Raw genomic sequence first — 21,894 nt, forward strand, 5'->3', positions numbered from 1 at the left:
ATTTCTTTAAGAGGTCCTGGGCATTTTTTTCTATTCTTAAAACAGCCTTTGTCATAGTTGTCTGCTGAACCAGAACACAGAAAGCAACAACATATACTTTTATAAATTCCTGTCTTGTTTTTGTGAGCAAAACTTGTCATTTTCCTAATAAATCCTAAATAATTTTTCATGCCCTTTTCTTTCCAAGATGCATACAAGGACTACAATAAATAGGCTTCATCATCTGCTAAGATTTGTCTAATGAACTGTGTTTGTTTATGGCTTTCCCTTGAATTGTAGGTTAGAATGGATTGAGAAAAGCGGTTGAGGATATGAGGAACATGGGTTTATTGGAGTTGGTGGACAAGGAGATGGATTGGGGCATAAATCCTTGGGAAAACAGCCTTTGTTAGTTTTGGTTTTTATGAAGCTATTTGTTTCAGTCTCTTATTTGCTGGTAAGATAATTAGCAGTTAAAATAATTAGTGCCGTAACACAAAGTTTTTAATTTTATTAGTGTTAAGAAAACATTTCTAAAATACTGTCTGATTTACTTTTGTTAGCAAACCTTGCTCAAGAATGAACAAAATCAAGAAGAAATGATACTTCACTTCCTTCTGGATCTTTCTAGTCAGTGTGGTGTCTCGTTTCCTTGTACTCCAAGTGGGACATCTCTTGAGTTAACATCTTCTGTTCATGCCATTGAGGATAATTCAACCATGGATGTTAAATCTCTTTGGGATGATGTGAGATTACATCTTCGGCGATTTTTAGTTAATAGACTGCAAAGTCAAGAAGAAACTAATACTTTACAACAACAAATGCAGTTTAAAACACAGTGCATACAGCAGCTTTTGTTTCTTTACCCTGAATCAGAAGTCCTAACCAAGTATCAAAATATGCAGAAGAAACTGGTTAGTGATCTTCTACAGAACTGTCTTCTGTCTAGCTGTGGTGAGACAAATTTTGATAAGGTGGTTCATGGGTACCAAAGTTCCATACCTACATTGTGCACAATGATAAAAGAGGATTTGTATGTACTAAGTGAAGCTATTGATCCTTCTTCATCATTGACGTTTATTAATGAAACTTATCTCAATACCATCACTGAAGAAATGACAGTTCTCCTTGAAAGACTTTGTGAGCTGCAGTTCAAAGAAAATGCTCTACATATTGTTAAGGCAAGCAAGATTTCAAAGAAGCATAGAGGAACAGTTCATGCTGTGGGTTAGTAGCCTTATTTTATGTTCTTTTAGCCTTATTTTATGTTCATTTTGGTTGTATATTTTTGTATTTTAATTATGCTACTTTTTGCCAATATGCCTGATTATTGCCTGTGGAGAGAAGAGTCTGAGATTATTAATTACAACTTTATGTTTTAACTATATTACTGCTATTGAATTATAGACTGTCAGAATTGTGGTGAAAAAGGTTTTAAACTAAGGGAAATTTTCTTAGGCCTGTATGTGTAGAAACCTTGTTATCATAGAATCATACAACAGTAAGTTGGAAGGGACCTCTGGAGATCATCTAGTCCAACCCTCAGTGTAGCCTGTACGGGGATTGAACCTCTGACCTTAGCATTAGCAGCACCACGCTCTAACCAACTGAGCTAAACTTTCATTGGATAATATTGTTATGTTATAATCGTTTTTTCAGTCTAACTTATTCCAACTGCTGATATATATAATAGATGAAAAACTATTGAATCTGATTTAAAAACAAACACACACACACGCACCCTTGAGGCTACTTTTTTGAGGCCCCCACTTTTTTTTCGATTGACAGAAGGTTAAATGAGATTGTGGCAAAGTCACTGTAATAATGTGACCATCAAGTAAACACTAACTCATATATCAGAGCTAGCCCAGAAAGATTACTATGCATATTCTAATTCACACACACACAAAAAATCAATTAAAAGGAAATTCCTATTCTTGTACTATAATTTAGGGTCAATGCTAAATGGTCATTTCATGTTCTAAGGAATTTAAGGTAGCAAAGACATTAACAACAAGGTATTTTCTGTATTTTCTTTTTCCTTTTGGTGAATCTGACATGCTAATTTCCAAAGGCAAGAACGAAAGCTTTAGGAAAATGTACATAATGGAAATTTTCACGACTTAATTGCATGATTATACATAATTGCTTTTCCAATGTGGAGTTTTGAGCAGTTCTCTGTGCAAGAGTTGTTTGTTTAAAATATACACCTTCCTAAAGGTGAAGTAGTTTGCAGACAGAATGTGTTAGAAGTTTAGAAACATATGAAAGATATAGAAACAGAAAATCTTTGGATGGTACAGCATACAAATAGGATGAGTAAGGTAATTATTTGCCTGGTCTAGGCAGAAGAATATTATATTCTCCTGAGTTTTAAAAATTGGTCTGTGTGTTAATGTAAGCTAGAAATTCCTCTGGAAGAAATGCAAAAATAATTGTTCAACAGGAGCTGAAAGATAGAGGAATATGGAACATGTGAAAGATAAAGTAAGAGAAAAGGCATGCAGACAAATAAAGTGAAAAGGTGACAAGCTGAGAAGCTGATACAATTAGTGGAATGCAATGTTGGTGGGGAACGAAAAGATTGTTAGTAGTGTCAGAGTAATGTTGAATTATGAAGTGGGTGACAAGTGTATCTTTGAGTTAGACAGCATGATAGGAGCCAGTAAAACAATTCAGGTATGAATTATCTGAGGAAAATGACTAGCAAGGTAACTAAAAATTTGTAACTTATTTTTTCTTTCAGTCTGAGATCACAAAAATGAGAAAGTTCAATTATCCTTTGAACAGATAAGATATGGAAATTAAAGTGACCATAAGGATGGCTCTCTAAAAACACACACATTAACTCTTCCTGTATTACATAAAGGAAAAGTGTAGTCATTCATTCTATTAAGATACTTACTTGCTTTGCTTAAATTTTCTTTGCCACAAGATGTTTCTTTGCAGGCTCTTGTGCCAGCACATTTATCAGGGCTGATTTTTGGTGCATGCTTCTATTATAAATTCAAAAGAACAAAGACAGATGAAAAATATACAAAGTAAATATTAGGAGCTACTTTTAACTTTTAGGACATTTACTGCAATTACTTTCAAACTCTCTCTCTATTTCATAAATCCTACAGAAGATTTTTATTTTGTTTAAAACTATTTTCAATGTCATATTTTCAGATGCAGCAACTGTCCATCTAGCACCTGTAAAGTTTATTTAGAAGTGTTGCTTGTTAATACAATATAAGCCTCAAAATTACTTTCTTCTCAGTAGCTGTCATGTTTATATCTACATCTGTTCTCTGTATAATACTTCACATTATTGTACTTCGGTGGGTTGTATGGCAGGGCTGCATGATTCACCTGCAGTCTCGTACTAGTTTTTTTTGCGGAATCAAGCAGTTCCAGAAAATCTGAATTTATAGACTGAAGGCAGCCAAACAATGAAGTGGTAACAGTGAAGTCAGCAGTCAGGAAAATACTAGATGAGAGTTGTGCCAAAGTTACATAGGTGTTTTTTTTTTTTTTTTTTTTTCATTTTGTGGCCAAGTCACAGCCTATAGCATTGGAATTATTAATCAACTCAATTGAAATTTATACTTCTATCATTACCGAAGAGATATTATTGAATAGCTAATTGAATGAGTGGCCACAGGTGAGATTCTTTTCTGGAAAGAGATTTTTCCTTTCTAAATTGTTTGGAAGTACTATGTTTGTACAATAAATTGAGAAAAGGCACTTTTCTCTTAAAATCAGAGTGTTCATAAGGGAATTCACACTGAAATAACCATTCTGGAAAAATTTCTACAGAATAACTATTTTGGGAGGTTTGTAACTGTACATAAGTTCTTAGAATCAAGTGGCTTTTCCAGCTTGGAACTCATTAAATTCTGATGAGACCCAGGATACCTTTGTTGCACTCCCACAGTTGAGAATGAAATTCTGTACTTATACATAGGTTAAAACACAGCTTTAATGGTTGGTTTGACAGTGATATTTAATTTGCTATGGAAAGACTCTGTTTTGTAAGAAAGTATAAGCATGCTGTGGTATTAGGAGAGAGGGGAGAAAGGGAAGTTTTTTTTCTTTCTTAGCTGAAAGACAGTTTTACCAATATGTTTCTTATTTTTTGATGCACATTACCTCTGCCTTCTGGAAACTACCAAACCAGCGCATGTCAAACCAAAAAATAATTTAATCTAGGATATTCAGTGGGGACTATTATCCCAAAGGTGAAAAAGATATATATTTACTAAGTCTGCCCTCAGGGAAATGTGATTTTTTTTTTCATAAGAATTATTATACTATACATCCCCTATCTTATTATATAGCGGATTAAAAAATAACAGAAAATAATGAAACAATGTTAGAACCTTGGAAAACCTTATATGGATGACCTCCTTCTGTGTGGAAAATAAAGGCAGTTTATGACAAGCTTTAACAGATCTATAAATCTTTAAAATCTTTCATATATAACGATATTTATGAAATAAGGTGTTAGCAGTTTTGTTTTCTTGTTCTGTTAGAACAGCTATTTGCAATATACTGTAATATCTGTATAACTGCTTATCTGGATTGAGGATGAGCATATTTGAGAGAGAAGCTGGCAAAATGATATGTGAAAAAAGGCAAATTTTTTTGGAACTTGGCATCTTTGACTGCCAACTTCAGTGGCGGCAGGTGCTTCTGTGTTATAACTTGATCCAGTTCCCAGTTAAATCAGTGACTCTTACTACCTTTAACAGTAGAGGATTCAGTCGTTAGCATTTGGGCTATGTTATTGCAATGGATTGTTAGGCAGCATGGATCTGCCTCATTTCTTTGTGCACTCTCAGCAAGATATCGATGTTTCCAATATGTTAAAATAATATACAAAGGCAGGGTTGTATTTCCCCCAAATATTTTTTGCTTACTTTTTTGTAAAGTGCTGTTTCAGCCTTTCTATCATATTAATCATATATTTCTCTCAAAAGCTTATACAATGTTACAATAGTTCAAGAAATACTAAAATTATTATATATTTTTTAACATACTTAGCATGTAATGAATCATGCAGACAGATGTTGTTTACTTCAGGTTATCCTCTGTGATTTTTTTGCTTCAATTTCCACTGTGATATTTCTCAGAAATTACTGGCAGTAAGTCTATTGAATGTGGATTGTACTTTTACCTTTTGAACCTTTTCTGTATTTCTTTGTTTACAGAAATGTTAAGCTAGTTTAATCGGGCTTTACTGATCTATCTTAATCCTTTATCCATTTTAGATGAAGAAATAGCTCTCTTGTAATTGATAAGACAGCAGCCAAAGAAACTTAAAAAGCATGAAATTATACAAATTTTATGTATTAGGGAAAAGTTTCATTTGGTTTTATTTATATAATTAGAGAGAGAGAAAATATATATTTTATATGTATATTTAGACATATACACACTTATTAGCCTATTTATCAATTTCCTTTGGCTAAAATTTAATGAAGTTTAGACACTTGGTTTTCTTTTTCTGTGGTGTGCATAATTTTAGTATGCCTATTGACTTATATTATTTGCATTTAGTAGCATATTTGTCAGAGACCCTCAAACAGAATAGGAACTCCAATTTAGTAGCATTTACCTTTATTAGGAGATATAAATGTTTGTATAAATAATAAATTTTAAATTCTTAAATGAGATTCTCTTCTAAAAAGGCAGCAAAACTTTTTTTTTATCAAATCAGTAGCAGGTTAGTTTTAAGAACATATTGCAAAGTGGAAGTAAACTGAAATGAAAATTTTCAATTTCCAATTTATAATTTCCAATCTTTATTGGTCTTTATTGGCCTAAGGTTTTTAGCTACAAAGTAGTTATATCACCTTCATCTGCATTGTATAATATTCAGTTTTTGCACTTTTCCCCCAACATATGAAGCTTTTACTCATCATTCCAAAGGTTTTCTTACTCTTTTATTCGTCTAAAATTCGAAGAGCTTCCATGTTCTTCTGAAGATACATTCAAGTGCAAACTCTGATTTAAATTATTTTGTTCTTTTTTGTTTATTATCTTTAAGTATTCATGAGTTCCTAAAGAATATATTGTATTCATAGAATGTTATCTGAAAATGGTATATATCTGAGCTTGTATAGAAGGACTAATATTGTTTTGAGTAGCTGGATTTGTGCAGTGGAGTTGAGAGCAAGAAGAGAAACAGGCTTTGGAGTAGCTTCTTGAAATGAAAGTAGCTTTGGGGGATTATATTAAAAGACTTGGTGAAGAAAAATCATTCTGAGGTCACTCATCTTTACTCTTTCCCAACAGTTTGTTTTCTGTCTAACTTAAAATACGAGTTTCATTTTTTTGCCTTTGTCCTAAAGAAATCCGATTCCTCCTCTATGTTCCTGTGCACATAGCTTTACTTCCCTTAGTTTATCATTTTCTCCCTTTGAAATGAAGGACCTTAGTTTTAGACTTGCTTTTATCTTTCCATTTAATATAAATTCAGTTGGTTTGTGATCTCTTGAGCCACAGTTATTGCCTACAACCAATCTTCTATGCTCTTCTTGTTATCTATCAAAAATATGCCTAAAATAGCACTGATGCCTGCTGGTTTAGTGACTGTGTGATGAAAAAAGATCAGTTATTCATGTCTGGGAATAATTAGGGCTTGATAACTTTAATATAATTTATTTTCCCGTTTGTGTCTGGAAATTGAAGAATCGCAGACTGGGATTCATGCAATTAATATTTAGGTCTTTGCATCTTTGTTGAGATTTCTGTCCATATCAGATCTATAGCAGATGACTTAAAATATTTATGTTGTAGTTACAATTGCTTTTCCATCATCTTATCTGTTATCTGTTGTTAATACTAGGCTTTGAAGAAGTATTAGGAGGAAGGAGAAAGGTATAGGAATCACTTGATTTGATAGTATTTTGTCCCCAAAAGTGCTGTTGTATCTTTCTGAAGTGCTGGTAAGGCAGCCTACTCTAAAATGGCCCGTATGGATTAGAGATTATAATATCCAGTTTCACATCCTGCCTCACCAGTTCATGTTCATTATATTGCCCAGATCCTTGCATTAATACAAGCAAATTTTCACTTATATCTATAATATGTTACTAAGGATCAAGTATTTTAGAAGTCAAAAACTTTAGAATAAATTATGGAGATGTATTTAAAGATTTGCAGACTTGAAAAGGTGACTTTAAGACATTATGAGGAAAAAATAAATAAGAAGCTGGAACTATATATGCTTGCTGCCTTGTGTTTCCACCTTTTTAAATTTTTTTACAGCAGCTCCACAATACTCTGCTTTGCTCATCTCCATGGACCTATAGTTTGTATTGTTATGATAACAATAGCTTATGTGCTTCATCTGTCTTTCTGCCCATTGGGCATCTCCTTCAGAATGTGATTTTCTCTTCTGTTTTGCTGTCTTATCACTCTGCGGAGCACATAGTAAAATAGCTTTTATAGGAGCAGGACTTCAGGGGTCTGTATGAAACAAGACATGGGGCAGTTGCTGGAAAGAATGGGACCTTGTGCTTACTGGTTCCTTGAGCTGTGCAGTACATGGGGAGGTATGGTGTGTTCTTCCCAATATCCTGTACAGGCAAGATGGAAATCCTATAGTTTCTCTGGGTGAAAGATGGGAAGAAACACCTGTCAATTAAGACTCATAACATGTCTCTCTTATATGTTCAGATAACCTTTGCAGAAAACATGAGAATATCAGTGAAAGTTGCATATGATCCTACTTCTAGAATGAGTAAAAATCCAGGTCTTCATTAGTTTTTTTTTTTAACTTTATAAATACCAGAGAAAAAATCCCTGATTTTGTATTATGAAGCAATCAATACTGAGATATGCAACTATTTTGAAAAAATGGAACAAACAATGTTGGTAGGAATTTATGCTAGGAAGCTGAATAGAAAAACAACACACATACAGATATGAAGCAAGTTTCTGCAGTTGTCTTTGTTCCTTGGGAAACCTGTAAAATTCTGACAGCCAAAACAAGATCCTATTACTCAGGGGAAACAAAATAAATGTCTTTGCATTTAATATAGGAAATAATGTGTTTCATAACCTCTTTGTCACATATTGTTTATTTCTTATCCTTGCAAGTATTATATTTGATTTCTACAGCACAATTATATTAAATGGAAATATGGGTAGTATTGAAGAGAAAATAAAACCATCTGTTTGAACATAGAGAGTTGAAGTTTTAATATAAAAAGAGAGGCACTTTTTTAAAGGCCACATGAACATAATACCCTAGGACCACAAATGTGTTTCTAGTGGGAGAATGACATTTTCGTAAAGATTACAAAAGCATTAAGCTTGTTACTTTTTAAGCTTATAGTAGGGGGTAAGATAACAGTATCTAAGTTACTGAAATGCCAATTGAACTGACAGAATTTCAAAGCTGGTAGTATGCCTGAATACCTTCCTTCTTTTTAGAGCCATTGCTTGAATTCACTTATTAAGCCCGTAACATGAAGACTGACAGTGAAATCTCATTATTGACTCCTTGTCATATGGAGAAGATGTCCATTTCAGGTTTTTATTATCATAATGTTTGGTTTACTTGAAAGATAAGTGAACACTAACTTTACTTTCCAAATTATTTGTATATTTATAAACATGAAATTGTTGATAGTCTTTTCAGGTTATATTTTTTAAACTACTGTATCCTGATGAAGTTATTTCATTTTGCATTTGCCATCAAGAACTTAAATCCTTTTCCTGAATTCTGTTGAAGCTGAAATGAATGTAATTCCAATCTTGGTATATTTCCTGCTTTTGAAATGTCCACAATTAGCAAACAGCAACTAATTATCTTCCTTTTTGCTTTCTCAGCACACCTGGGTGTTCTTCCTCAGCATGAAGAGAGCATTTAACTCACCATGCCCCCTAATTATTACATTCTCCTCCCAAGTTTAAAAGATGAAAGTGATTTGCTCTCCAGTCTGATATTTTGTGAGTGGTCAGAGGTCAGTTTGAGATTTATATACTGTAATACTCTATTTAACAATAAAAAAAAAGGTGACAAAGAATTTGAGGGGGAATTATTAAGCTAGGTTCTCTTTTACTTCACTATATATGGCTGTATGAAGAAAAGTATGTAGAACAATGGCAGATAAGAGGAGACTTCAAAAATGTCTTCTAAAGAGCCTCCTGCAGTATTGATTGAAAAGAAAATTATTATGGAAGTCTTTTCAACATATATGTCTACTACCATATAAGCACAAGTTAATTAGATAGTCCTGGCTGTGATTTCTGTCAAGACAGAGAAATTTGTCATAAAATGCACATTCACAGAGCAAATATAACTTTAAAAGGGGCAAAATTATTTTAGTCACAATAGTTTGGTTTGCCATCACATCTGTTTAAATTGGGGGTGTGTCACATCTACCCAACAGATGCTCAGTTAGAACATGCATATATTTTTCATAGTGACTTAGACTTAGAAATTAAAAAACAAAACAAAACAAAAGAAAACCTCCATCTTCAGTCAAGGAGTTGCCACATCTAGTGAATTATTAAACAGCATAAAGCTTTAGGTACTTTTAAAATGCTTTTCACAACATTTGCTGAATGTAGCAAGGCAATACAGACTCCTGTCTTTCCGATTAACAGAAAATAAAGATTGTTATAACGCAGTGAAACTTCTTTAGTTCAAAATTTAGCAGCTAATGCCTCAGGAGATTTTTAGTACCCCTAACCATTGGGGATTGTGTAGAATTTAATCAGTTGTGGGCCTCAAAAAAAAAATCCTTTTCCTCAATAGGTTCATCCATTGGTCATCCTGTGGCTAAGATCCAAATGTTTGTATCTGAGTGCAAGGAGTGGGATGACATACAGACCTCCTGTTTGTATGCTAGGAAAGTCCAGCAATTTCTGTAATATCATACAGTATTGTCAGCTCATGTAAAATGAGATGTTTTTAAGAGTGTAGTCTCAGTAGTGGGTAGGAACCTATACATGTACATCTGTTCTGACATATGATATATCCTTTATTTGTAATGAGGAGAATGTTCTAGTCTGTCTACAAAATATTTGTTAAAAGGTTATGAATTTCCAAACATATCTCTCTAGAAGTTCTTAAATGGCAATGTCTGCCCTTTTTTCTGCATGCCTAAACTTATTTCTCATTTTTATATTCCTTGGAAAAATATTCATGAGAAGTTGGTGGTGATTTTGCCTAACTAGCGTTCTGAAATATCAACAGGAAGAAAGCAGAAATATGAGTATTGACTCCAGCTTTATAAGTAGTTTTCTGAGTGTTTTCTCTTATTGGAACAAAAGCTGTCACTGTCTGCCTCTGTTGTATCTTGGAAATTCCAAAGGGGTAAGGGAAGCAAAAGTGACAGAATCGCTTTAATCTATTATTTAGGGAAGCACATAATATCATCTGTAGACAACACAAAGGAATGATGAACACCTGATAGAAATTCTTGATTGGCTGAAAGTTCCTAACAATCTACTTTTAAGAGAGTGGATCTGATGTAATGAACCAATTTGTGCGGCACCCAACTATTCCATTGTGAGTGCCTGTACAGAGGATAGGAACAGAGTAGCAGACATTCTTATGTTTGCAGATATTAAAGAAATTTTAGTCTTATTAAAATAAATATATTACTTACTGTGATTCTGAATATGAATTATGATTGTCTTTTATCAGCCAAGTGTTCTAAATGGATGACAGGGAAACATATGCAAGTCCTATCAAAGTTGAATTTCATGAGAAAGTTGATTGCTCTTTCAGCAAAGACTGAAGAAAAACATCCACTTCTAAGCGTCCTGTGAGGACTCCTATTCAAAATAGGTACCATCTCCAGTTTGTTACAGGGTTCCTCACTTCTTATGCTTTCTTTCAAACACTTTCTTTGCTTTCTTTGGTTTTCTCTGTGGGTGTGTGGTCTTCAAGAAATGTGGTAGCTCTCTCAGCCCACAACACAGAAAAGAACAACCCCTGCCCCCTACCCCCCCCCCCCCCCAAAAAAAAAGTATGCGGAGTCTATCTGTCATTAGTAAGGCCAGAATATGATTTCAGTCCTACTGAGAAAAAATAGAGGTAGTAGCATTTTAATATAGGATAATTCTTCTAACAGTTTTCTAAAGAGGATTGGTTGCCATTGGTTATTACTCAGAAGAAATTCTCAGTTACAGAATAACATCAAAAAAAAAAAACCCATAAATGCTATAAACAACTGCAAATATAGTCTATTTACAAGTTTTCAGACCATTTTAATTAATTGGGAAGTCTAAAGAACCTCTGCTATTTCATTATTATGATAATTATCAGAAGATGATTGGACATCAGCTGCTAAATTTCTTAAAAGGACCCGTCATCAATTAATCTTAACTCAGAGACTAACTAAATGGTTTACATTTGAATTCTTTAAAATATCTGGTTTCAAAGCAAGCTGAAATACATATATAAAGTATGTTTATTGATAATTATCACAGAGCACTTCATCATCAGAGCACTTGAGGAATTCTCTGTAGTTGTTAAACAGAGTTGTAAAGTAGCTGTGTGCTGTCAAGGCCTTGGATTGATGAGATGATTTGCTTAAAATTACTGCATAAATTTGGTGTCAGAGCATGATCAGATGTTCTTGCTGTCCAGCCTGTGTTTCCAGCACTGGTCTATGCTTTCATTGTTTGGTCAGTGAACATGAAATTCAAATTCAGATTTTATTTCGACACTCAGTGTTAAGAAAGGACGCCTAAGTATTTGCTAGCTAACATCTAGCTACCTGATGGGGAATCAACCTTCATGATAAAGTGAAAACTGATTTCATTTAAGTGGGAAGACATTATGGAGCAGATTTGATTAAAGTTTCATGTATAGCGAATCTTTTTCAAAAGATTGGTGTAGTCTTCATGGAGGTTGTTTTAATAGCTAGCACTGGCATATCTCTTTCTATGACAGACACTCTCCTGATTAAATACATGCAAATTTATACACGCTTACCCTGTTTATACATAACTTGAAATCCTTTACTTCAGTGCTTTCCTTTGACATATACACAGTATAGATGTATAGTATAAGCACTTACAAAAGTCACAAATTAATGATGATGTCTGATAAGAAAATGTTTGCTATCATTTCATCTGTGACCATTTTAAAAAACATGGGACAAAAATAAGCCAATGTGTAGCCTGTTTGCCTGAGCTTTTTTATCGGATTCTCTTGGCATCCCGAGGTTTCCCTGGAACTGAAGGGAACTGCAAAGCAGACAGGTGTTTAAAAAACCTTAAACGCTCCGACACCGGTTTGCATCCATGTGGTTGCCTTTGCTGCACTGCTAGTTTCTTTATGGGCCTGTCGGTTTCAATCAGCCGCGAGCACATGTGATCAGTGTGTCTGATAAACTTGTCAATGCCTTTGTAAAGCAGGATTCCCCAACCTATTCTGTTCAGCTCTCCTCCCCCCTTCCCTTTTTCATCGTTTCAAGTAGAATCTTGATAAGACAGAGCTATGTCACAAGCAGCTGTGTATAGCCAGCTCAGGCTACAACTAATTTGTGCAGGAAAAAATTAAATCAGGAGGTAAATTATTTCATGATTGCTCATTCCCACCAGAGTTGGGCATCATTCTGAAGAAAATATCAAATAATTGGTTTCAGGCCATGTCAGACACATGCAATTCCCTTCACTAATGGCTATGTGAGGTAGCACTAGGCCTCAGGGGTCACCAAAGAACTGAAAATAGCTTAGTGCCAGGCACAGCAATAGAGAGACAGAGCACATAGGAAATGAAGTGGCAATAAGTGCAATCTATAGGGGAAATGTGCTTCACTTGGAGTTTAATATATTGGCTTAGAATCTGGCAGTAAGCCATGCAACAATTGTTTACCTTTTTGTCAGCATCTGCATCTGCTCTGTTTTGTAAACGGCACTTAACTTTCAGTCAGTAAACGCTGGAATCAATAACAACTGTTAAGGGATTTCCTTTCTTTTTTTCATATTCCATACAAATGCACACTACAAACAATGTTTGCCTTAGATTAACAAGGAACAGACATTAACAGGGTCAAAGGGATTTGGTTGGGAACATTTTATAGCTTCTTGGGTTTGCAGTAATTGTGTCTGTGTGATTTGAAAGTATCTTGTAACCTATCCAAATTAAACTGTTAAAAATGCTAGCATGCAGTAATGAAGATGATTTTTATAATTATCTTAAGTACTGTGGATAGGAAACTGCTGGCACTGTTTGTAACAATTTAGTTATGTGCAATATTGTGTATTACATCTACTATGCAGAGATATTAAATTACCTTTTAGAAAATGAGGAAATATGTCATTATATCCAGCAATACTAATTATTTAAACCCTAACAGTTATTTTAAGAAATGTACACCAACATGCTGTTTTAGAAGAGAGGACTTTGCGCTCATGTCCATAGAAGCTGAATATATTGTTACTGAATGCAAGTGAGAAAATAATGCAGTTTATATACTATCTCTGTTTAGGAGATAGCATGCGGATGAATGCTGTCCTAAATGCAAGATTGTTATAATAGTTATAGCATTACTTAAAAGTTACTATCACTGAGAGCCAAGGAACACATTAGCATTAATAGAATTTATGTATGTAACTCACTGTGCACAGCTTTGAAAATTTTACCCCTTGAAATATCCCTATACACAGTGACTATCAGTTTCTATCAGACTTTCTTTTGCTTTATTAGGCTATTTCATTTCAGATTGCAACAAAATGTTACTTCCCTTTAGGAAATGGCCTTATTATTTGTATGTGGGTTGTAGTTACATTTTAAGTTTAGTGTTACATTTTTCCTTTTCGATATTTTTCCTTCTATAGCTTCATTAGATGAAATCCCTGACATCACTTTCATGTGGCCCTTGAAGAACAGTATTGTAGATCTGTCTTATATGAAATTAAGCATTATAAATGGGGACAAGGGAAAGACACTTAATGTATTGGGAAGGTATTTTATAGTAAAATTGATTAAAGGGGTTTTAAACCCTTGGTTCCTGCTGAGGGAGAAATCCCCACTGTAATCATTGAAGAAGGCAGTCATCAGGTTGCTTTCCAAGGATTACATCAGGAGTCTCGGAAGTGGTTTCGCCATGTGGCACTGTACACTGTGTAGTGAGGCTAATTAATCTGAGGAAAATGCTTTTGTAGTGCAGCTATTCTTAATATCTACAGCCAGGTCACCTACGATGCAGGGATTTCTACACCACTCTTTACTATGTCACATCCCTGGATGGGCTGAAATGATCAGAACTAGCCACTCGATGTTTTGTGATGTTGTAAATGACAAATTGTTAAAAAATAAAATGTATCAGACTCTAAAAATTAAAAATATTTACCGTAAAGTTTGAGGTTAATTGATACAGATATTTTCATATGCCTTTTGAGATTTTCAAATAAATGCTTCCAGGCTATACCCAAGGAAACTGGAAACACTTTATTTAATGGTTTCAAGAGCTACAGCTTTGAGGACAGTACTGGCTTTGAAACTTGCTATTAAATAACAAGTTAGCAAGTATACACTGGTCTTCTAAATCTAGAACAGCCTTATTTCTCATGCAACTTCATTTTTAGACATGAGGGCAAATCATTTGTAATTAGTAAGATAAAGGCAGAAATCTCATTACTAATTTTAAATACTTAGGGGAAGCTCAGGTACTATGAATGAGAACTTTATAGAATGTGTATCTTTTGCTTTGTGGAGCTTGAAAAATGCTTTAACTAACTTACACGAGTTGACTTAGAATTCATATGGGCACGTTCAAACGTCATCACTGGTGAAGTGAAATTTTCCAATATCATGACTTTTATTCCTAATTAAAAAGTTCCCAAGTGGTCACATATTCTGCAGAAAATATTTTTTCTTGATATATAAATAAGTAAGAAGACCAAGATTTAGTGTTTCAGACATTGTAGGATATCCACACTAAATATAACCCTGAAGTTTGGATGACATATGCTCATTTGTAGAAGAAGGTCTTTTTTTTAACACATGGTTCTTCAGTTTTTCCATATTTTCTTTAGATAAGGGTAGATTTTTTCATTATTTTTCATTAATAATTTTTGTATTTCTTATATTAGAATTTTTATTTATTAGAAGTAGCCTCTACAATGTATTCAGTTGAAATCATTAGAAGATGGAATTTTTATTTACCTCGCTGTTAATATCACAAAGTTGTCCTTGATTTCACTAGTAATCTGTAGGTATATCTTTTTACAGTATTGAGATCGTCTGTTTCACTAGTCTATATAGGCATATTTTTCAGTTGTTCCTTTAGAGAAAAAAGTGGAAAAGATCTAGACGAGGGCAGTAAGGTGATCAACAATGCAGGATAGCTTTCATATACAGAAAAATAAGCAAACTAGAATTCTTCATGTGAAAACAAACTGATTGAGGAAGTAGTAAATAATATGTACAAAATGATGAGAAGCATTGAAAGAACAAACATGAATCAGTAGTTTCCTGATTCTTAAAATTAGTGAGCATCAAAGAAGCTAGCAGATGAAATACCCAAACATACAAAAGGATATTTTTATAAGGACATGTTTTTAGCCCAATGTGTAGTTATAGTGTGGAACTTCTTGCCACAAAGTGTTATAGATGCTGAAAATGTATATGGGGTGAAGAGGTAACAGGAGGAGATGATGAAATAGCCACTAAGGACTAGTGATGTATACCATAGCTGCTCTTATGATCATGTGTTCTTATGCTTGTGTCATAAAGATCTTGTCTCTTCGCAAGATCTTTTTGTCAAATACAACAGTTGTGTATAACCGGAACCGTTAATACAAATATATTGGCAGATTTTTTGTTCATTTTGCTGTAGTTCAGTACATGGAAACAGGAGAGCCACTGTCCTCAGATAAGTTAACTCTTAGCAGGCCTTTCTTACCTGTTTTGTGGACAATGTGATCCAGAGGATGATGATGTGAGAACTGCCTTGAGCAGTGTTTTCTTGTGGACTTGAATAATAGCGTTCCTGTTCTTCATTTAAAGGTGCTAAATGTGCTGTCACTTTTTATCTCCTACCTGAGGTGTTTATAAGTTTTCAGATTATACAAGTTTTTCCACTGACATCTCTTATAATCAGTCCACATGAAAACCATTTTTTATTGCACTATATTACCAGGATGTGATATTAAAAACCTCAGTTAAGTTGCTATTTAATTGAGTTTGGACTACTATATTTTCCATGCTTCAAAAAAAAAAAAGTGTTGAGTCATGCTTTTTCATTGTTTGTTGTTAGAAGGAGTAGTTTGCCAGTTAGTTTAAGACTGTTTTCAGTGTAGTATTTCAAGTCTAAGATATAGAGGTGAAAAGCACATTTAAGGCAGCATACCTATCCCCAGGGTAGAGCTTCTGAGTCTTCAAAATCCTATCAGGATTCTAAATAATTAGCTCTCTGAAATTTTTTGTGTAGCACTTCATTGGCTCAATACCAAAAGACGTTTTTGCTCTGTTCTATTTAATATTTTTTGCTAGTGTGTTACTAAACCTGGTTGTTGAAAATTATGATGAGCATGCTTAGCTTTTGTAGGGTATATTTAAACTACATGTTCATTTTAAGTGATCAGCATCTGCAGCTGAGTAATTAATGTTAACCCAATGTCACCATTTCTGCAACAAAGCCCTATGTATGCTATTGACTCTTGATTGTTTCTGCAGGAATTTGTGGTTCCTGAACGTAACCTATGCTTCCTTGCATGTGGGCTCTTTTGTAATCTTTTCTATATAGTTCTACCTACTGCAGTAGTATTTTTTCAGTCTGAGGAAGTCTCTGCCAGGGTTGGTGGCGACCTGTGCCTAGGTGAGTTCAGCTTTGGTTCAAGAGATGGTGGTGGCAGGAAATTGTGGAATTAGTATTGAAAGAATGCTAGATTTTGAGTAATACTGCAAATTAGCATTGGGGAAGAGAACCGACAAGCTGGGTTCCAGTGGACCTTCTGCTCTAATTTATATCTGATGTATACATCAGCTGACTAAGCTGCTTTGGGCTTAGGACTTTTGAAAGTGCAAGTGAAAGGTTTTTTCCATATGGATGGTAGGAACACTTGAGTGAAAATTTATCTAAGAACCTGGATTAACTTTATGTTACAGAATGCAAGCCCCTGTAGATTTTATGCTAAAAGACATTGAAACATTTTACTGAGAATTTTGAGAGCTCAATTAATGTTTAGATTGCATAATAAGCAAGGAGTAAGCAGGAGCTTAGATTGCTCCAGTTAGCAATTTATCTCAAAGATAAAACATTTCAAAGATTATGTATTTTTTGTATAATTTTTCTACTTCTTTTGAGGGAGGAAGTGACTTCATTGAACTAGTAGTAGGCCATTTAAAAGAGTAAATTGAACTTGATTTGTGCTTTATTATTGATATATGTTTATCATAACTCTATAAATTTGGAGGACATGGGGCCTGGACCAGTCTGCTTTTTTCTGTATATTTTTTACACTTTTTATTACTAGACTTCTTTTTTCAATGAATAGCTTTTATTCCTTGTGGTCTTGATGCCTTCACTCAGGACCTCTTTTCAGCTATGTAATATCCAATAAAGCACATTCCATCCTTGGACTTTTGAGATTTTCATGTTGCTTTGGAAAGATCTGTGCACCTGCCACTTTTTTGATGGTACCAGAGTTGGGTGAGATCTAAACAGAAGCTTGAGTACCAGTGTAATCTGTCTCTAACCCTTAGCTTAGCAGGACACTTGATCAACTAGATCAGATTGCTCATTCCTAGCTCCTGAAGACCAATAGTAAGTTTTTATCTGGACAAGATCAGCCAAATGGTCTCTGATGAAATAGTTGGTCTACTTTGTTCTTTAGATCTTAGGAAAGTTTCGCCATCTCCAATTCATTCAGCTAAAGTCGAAGGCAAAACTTTAAAAATCAGTGTGCCTTGTTTCTCTGATGATGATAGACTGCTGTATGACTGCATCAGCTGCCTTGACACCAGCACAATCTGCCATAATCCTTGCAGAATTTAATAAACATTCAATATTAGTCATATCTAGGGTTTCCTTTTTTTTTTTTTTTATCAGCAAAGCTCTCTGAGAGTCTGCTTGTTTGGCATGTCAGACTCCTGCTGCCTGTCATCTCATGGCTGGGATGGTGAATCAGCATGCCGGAGGAAACGAAGTACCCTTTATGCTCCCTTTGTCTTTGAAGGTTAAGAGTACAGATAACAGGATGGGGATATTAGGATTATGAACATTACAGACTTATTCCTCTGCTTTCTTCCAGATTTTTGTAGTTAACTAGCATGCTTTTTTTGCTTGGTACAAGTACAGATTCAATTTACTTGAGAATATCTTTATAGCTTTTTTTTTTTTTTTTTTTTTTTTTAACAGAAAGGTACCACAAGCTTGGTAGTAGAAGCCTCAAATGCTTTCTGTTCCTAAGAGGATACTCATAGCCAAATATTTATGCTGCTTTCAGCTTAAGTCTCTTATGGGAAGTACAATTTTACAAAGACAACCTGTTCTACCAGTATTTTAGTCAGAAAACTGAAGCTTCTTAAGTGCTGTGTGCCAAGGCCCTTTATGCCTAAGTCCTAATGACCCTAACAAGCCTCACCTGGGCCCCTCCAACCCTGTGATAGGCCCAGGATCCTATTTAAGGTCAGACATGGGCCCTGCCTCAGCTGTGCTGTAGGAGTACTGGTCTCCAGCTTGGCTCACAGCTATACCTGCAAATGGCTGTGGAGCTTCTTGATTTTACCCTGCCCTATGAACTGATTTCCTGGCTTGACCTCAGCCTTGCCTTGTCACTGTGAGCTTGCCTGAGGATCTGGACTCTTGGTTGAACCTGCAGGTCTGCTCTGCTTGCCTTGCCTTGCCTGGGCTGCGAGATGGGCTCCTGGCAGGTAAGAAGCTTGGCCCGCTGGCCATGTTATTGATCTGTTCCCTGTCCTGTAGGAAGCAGCCAGCTCTTGCTGCTCCCTGATACTGTGACTTTGTTTTTTTTTTTTTTTTTTTTTTTTGTTGTTGTTGTTGTTGTTGTGCCTGAAAGGTAGCTTATCTTCCTGGCTTATGAGTCTTCCACTAGTAGATTCAGCCTTAAAAGCAGTTCAGGCAGCCTCAGTATATGCAATGTGGCTGTTCATGACAATCAACTACAGAACTTACCAATCTGTTCCTGCTTTTTGTGTGTGATGATCACTTTTCTGTGATAACATTGGCTGCTTAACTCCATTTGCTGAAAGTCAAAAAGGATCTCTTATTTTGTCATCATGAATCCCAGGCCCTTTAAGAAAGTTTTCAGGCTATCCATCTTCATTCTAGGAAATACTAGGGTTCTTTTGTCTCTGCATAGTGATTGTCCAAAAGAATATCCAGGTGCAGACCAAATTACTCTTAAACTGTAAATATGGAACTTTCAAAAGTGGCTAAAGCACCTCCAGCCAGAATTCAAGTAATCTCTTAGGCTGACTGCATAATGCAGTACTTGTGTCCTATACAGTTATCTTGTAGCTGCCTGCAGTTCTGACGGTGTTTTCTCGTGTATCCAAAACTGTTGCTGCATTTACTGCATTGCAGCACTTGTTTATGTGACAGGGCTTGGAGATACTCTGCCTGGTAACTGATGCTGGGGTTATTGCTGAGAATCTAATCTTTGGTAGAGTGTGTATGTGAACTCATGCAAAGAGAGAAGAGAGGTTAAGTACCACTGACTGATACTCTCCAAGGCCTGTCCAGGTGTAATTCACTCCTTCACTGGAAGGAACCCTTTCTTTAATAAGCCGTGCCTTTAGCAGCAGGAGCAAGAGAGAAGCTAGTCTGTACTCTTTACAAGAACAGTGTACAACAGAAAACTTTCAGGTTTCATTTGCTAGAGTGTGACTACCCCACTTGTAGAATGCGTCTGTGGAGTGCTCACTGCTGCAGGACCTTTCTTTCAAGGCTTTGCCACAGTACGCAGTGTGGATGCCCTTTTGGTCTACAGTTTCATCTGTCTTCAATATTTTTTTTTTCAGTAATATGGAAGAACAATTGCACTCTTCATCTGTATAAAGTAAAATAGTGTTTTCTTTAAGGAATAGAAATTTTATCTCTTATTTGGTTTCTAAGTATTTCAACCAATGTGTTATTTCTGCCTTTTTCTACTTTGAGGAAGTTATGTAATGATTAGAGCACTTCTTCATGTGAAGATGTATGTTAATTTATATATCACAGTATGTTTAGTTAGTATGTTTTATGTGTAGTATTAAAGAGTAAAATTTTACTTTGAAGATTATGTAAGTGTTGGTTTGCATATAATACACTTCATAACTTATTAAAGCAGTCTCTCAGCTTCTCAAGGGTATGAATGAAGAGGGATCTTTGAACTTGATATCTTCTGATTCCAGCTGAAATATACTTTGAATAGTCATTAAAAGTAAAAATAAAAGTTTTTATTTCTCTGAGTTTGGTTTGATATTCTAAAAACATTTGTGGTATACCTTTGGCTTTTAAGTGGAGGCATCATTTCACTCTAATGAGGACAATGTAGCTTGGGGCAATCACATAGCTGGTAGCTTGCTTTCTTTCTCAAGAGAACGGGCAGAAGCATCATAAGATTTTTCCAGTCGGAGGACACATGACTAGCATTCCATTGTTTATTTTTTGACTTTTGATTTTTTTTTTTTTTTTTTTTTTTTTTTTTTTTTTTTTTAATTATATGATTCGTGGTTCTCACTTCTTGGATCTCTTATTTCTGTCTGTTTGCAGACTCAGGCAGTCATATCAGTCACACTCAGTTTACATTATCAAGCTTGCTGATAAAGGTGAAAAATTCTCTAAGTAGTAGTTTGTCTTTTATTGGAAGTATAAGACTTAAAATTGGAAATCTGGTGATAGAATTTCCTTGTTATTCAGAGAGTAGAGGCACAGACAGAGGCAATTATATATAAATGTTTTCTTTTGCCATTCTTAGAAATGCAAAGGACTAGCATGAATACATCTGTTTAGAACTTTGAGGAAATTCAGATGTGGATGCAAAACTCACAGTTCAATCTCTAAGGCTCCAAAACTGGAATACTGAATTAGGGGATTTGTATGCAGAGCTCAGCTCTGCTACATAATCTACGTCTACTTAAAAGTGCTTTGTGAATACCTTAAAAAAAAAAAAAAAAAAAAAGAGAGAGAGAAAAAGATCTATGAAAAAGGAAGGAACTGAATACTTCAAATTGCAAAGGTGAGAAAGATGACACACAAAAGTACATTTCAATCAATTTGTATGTGTTTTCGTCTTTCAGATCCTATCTTTCAAACTACTCTGGCTCTCACTGACACTTTCTACATAAATTGTTCTGCTGATATTACATCTGTAACAAAACTCCATAGGAACATGGTATCAGCTCACAGCAATTTGCAAAGAAGTGCAGATTTGTTATATTTAAAGAAGTTTTAAAATTAAAATTGTTTAAACAGTGTAGTTTGGCAAAACCAAATTGGAAACTGCTCACAGGCTTTTGTAGTCTGACTGTGCTCAAAGCAGAGTTATCTGGTTGATGTGACATGATTATATGTTATGACTGTAAGTGTTAACCTTTCAAAATAAAATGTTCAGTTTCTTCTTTTAAACACCAAATGCTTATAGGTATAATGCTTGCTGATATTTGTTCGCTGACAGTCTCAGTTGTTTTCAAACCCCACATATTTAAAGTTGTGGAGTGTTAGATTGATGTCTCTTTTCACTCAAATGTCATATTCATCAACTGTATTGTGCTAGGAGATTGTTAAACAGACAAGGTGACTTGCAGAGTGACAGTGTAGTGATGTGATGTCCCAAACCATTAAAATATAGTAATGATGTGCTTTTTCATTTGTTCAATCAGTTTTTGCAACACACTCTTCCTACCCCCCCCCCCCCCCCCTGTAAAATGCAGGTAAGAATGTTCTCTGTATAGATCTTTTGCTTGGAAAATTCCTAGTTAATAAATAATACAACCTGGACCTGGAA

General features: G+C 34.9%; 1 protein-coding gene across 3 annotated transcripts in view; it reads left to right on the top strand.

Annotated features, from left to right (window-relative positions):
- Positions 1-21,894, top strand: part of KIAA0825 (KIAA0825 ortholog) — a 250,949-nt gene that overhangs the window by 49,561 nt on the left and 179,494 nt on the right. For all 3 annotated transcript variants that reach the window (XM_062599053.1, XM_062599054.1, XM_062599055.1), the window contains one exon: positions 543-1,206. In XM_062599053.1, the coding sequence (XP_062455037.1) occupies positions 543-1,206 (664 nt within the window). The remainder of the gene's footprint in view (positions 1-542; positions 1,207-21,894) is intronic.

The sequence above is a fragment of the Rhea pennata genome, chromosome Z, assembly GCF_028389875.1.
Source record: "Rhea pennata isolate bPtePen1 chromosome Z, bPtePen1.pri, whole genome shotgun sequence".
NCBI lineage: Eukaryota > Metazoa > Chordata > Aves > Rheiformes > Rheidae > Rhea > Rhea pennata.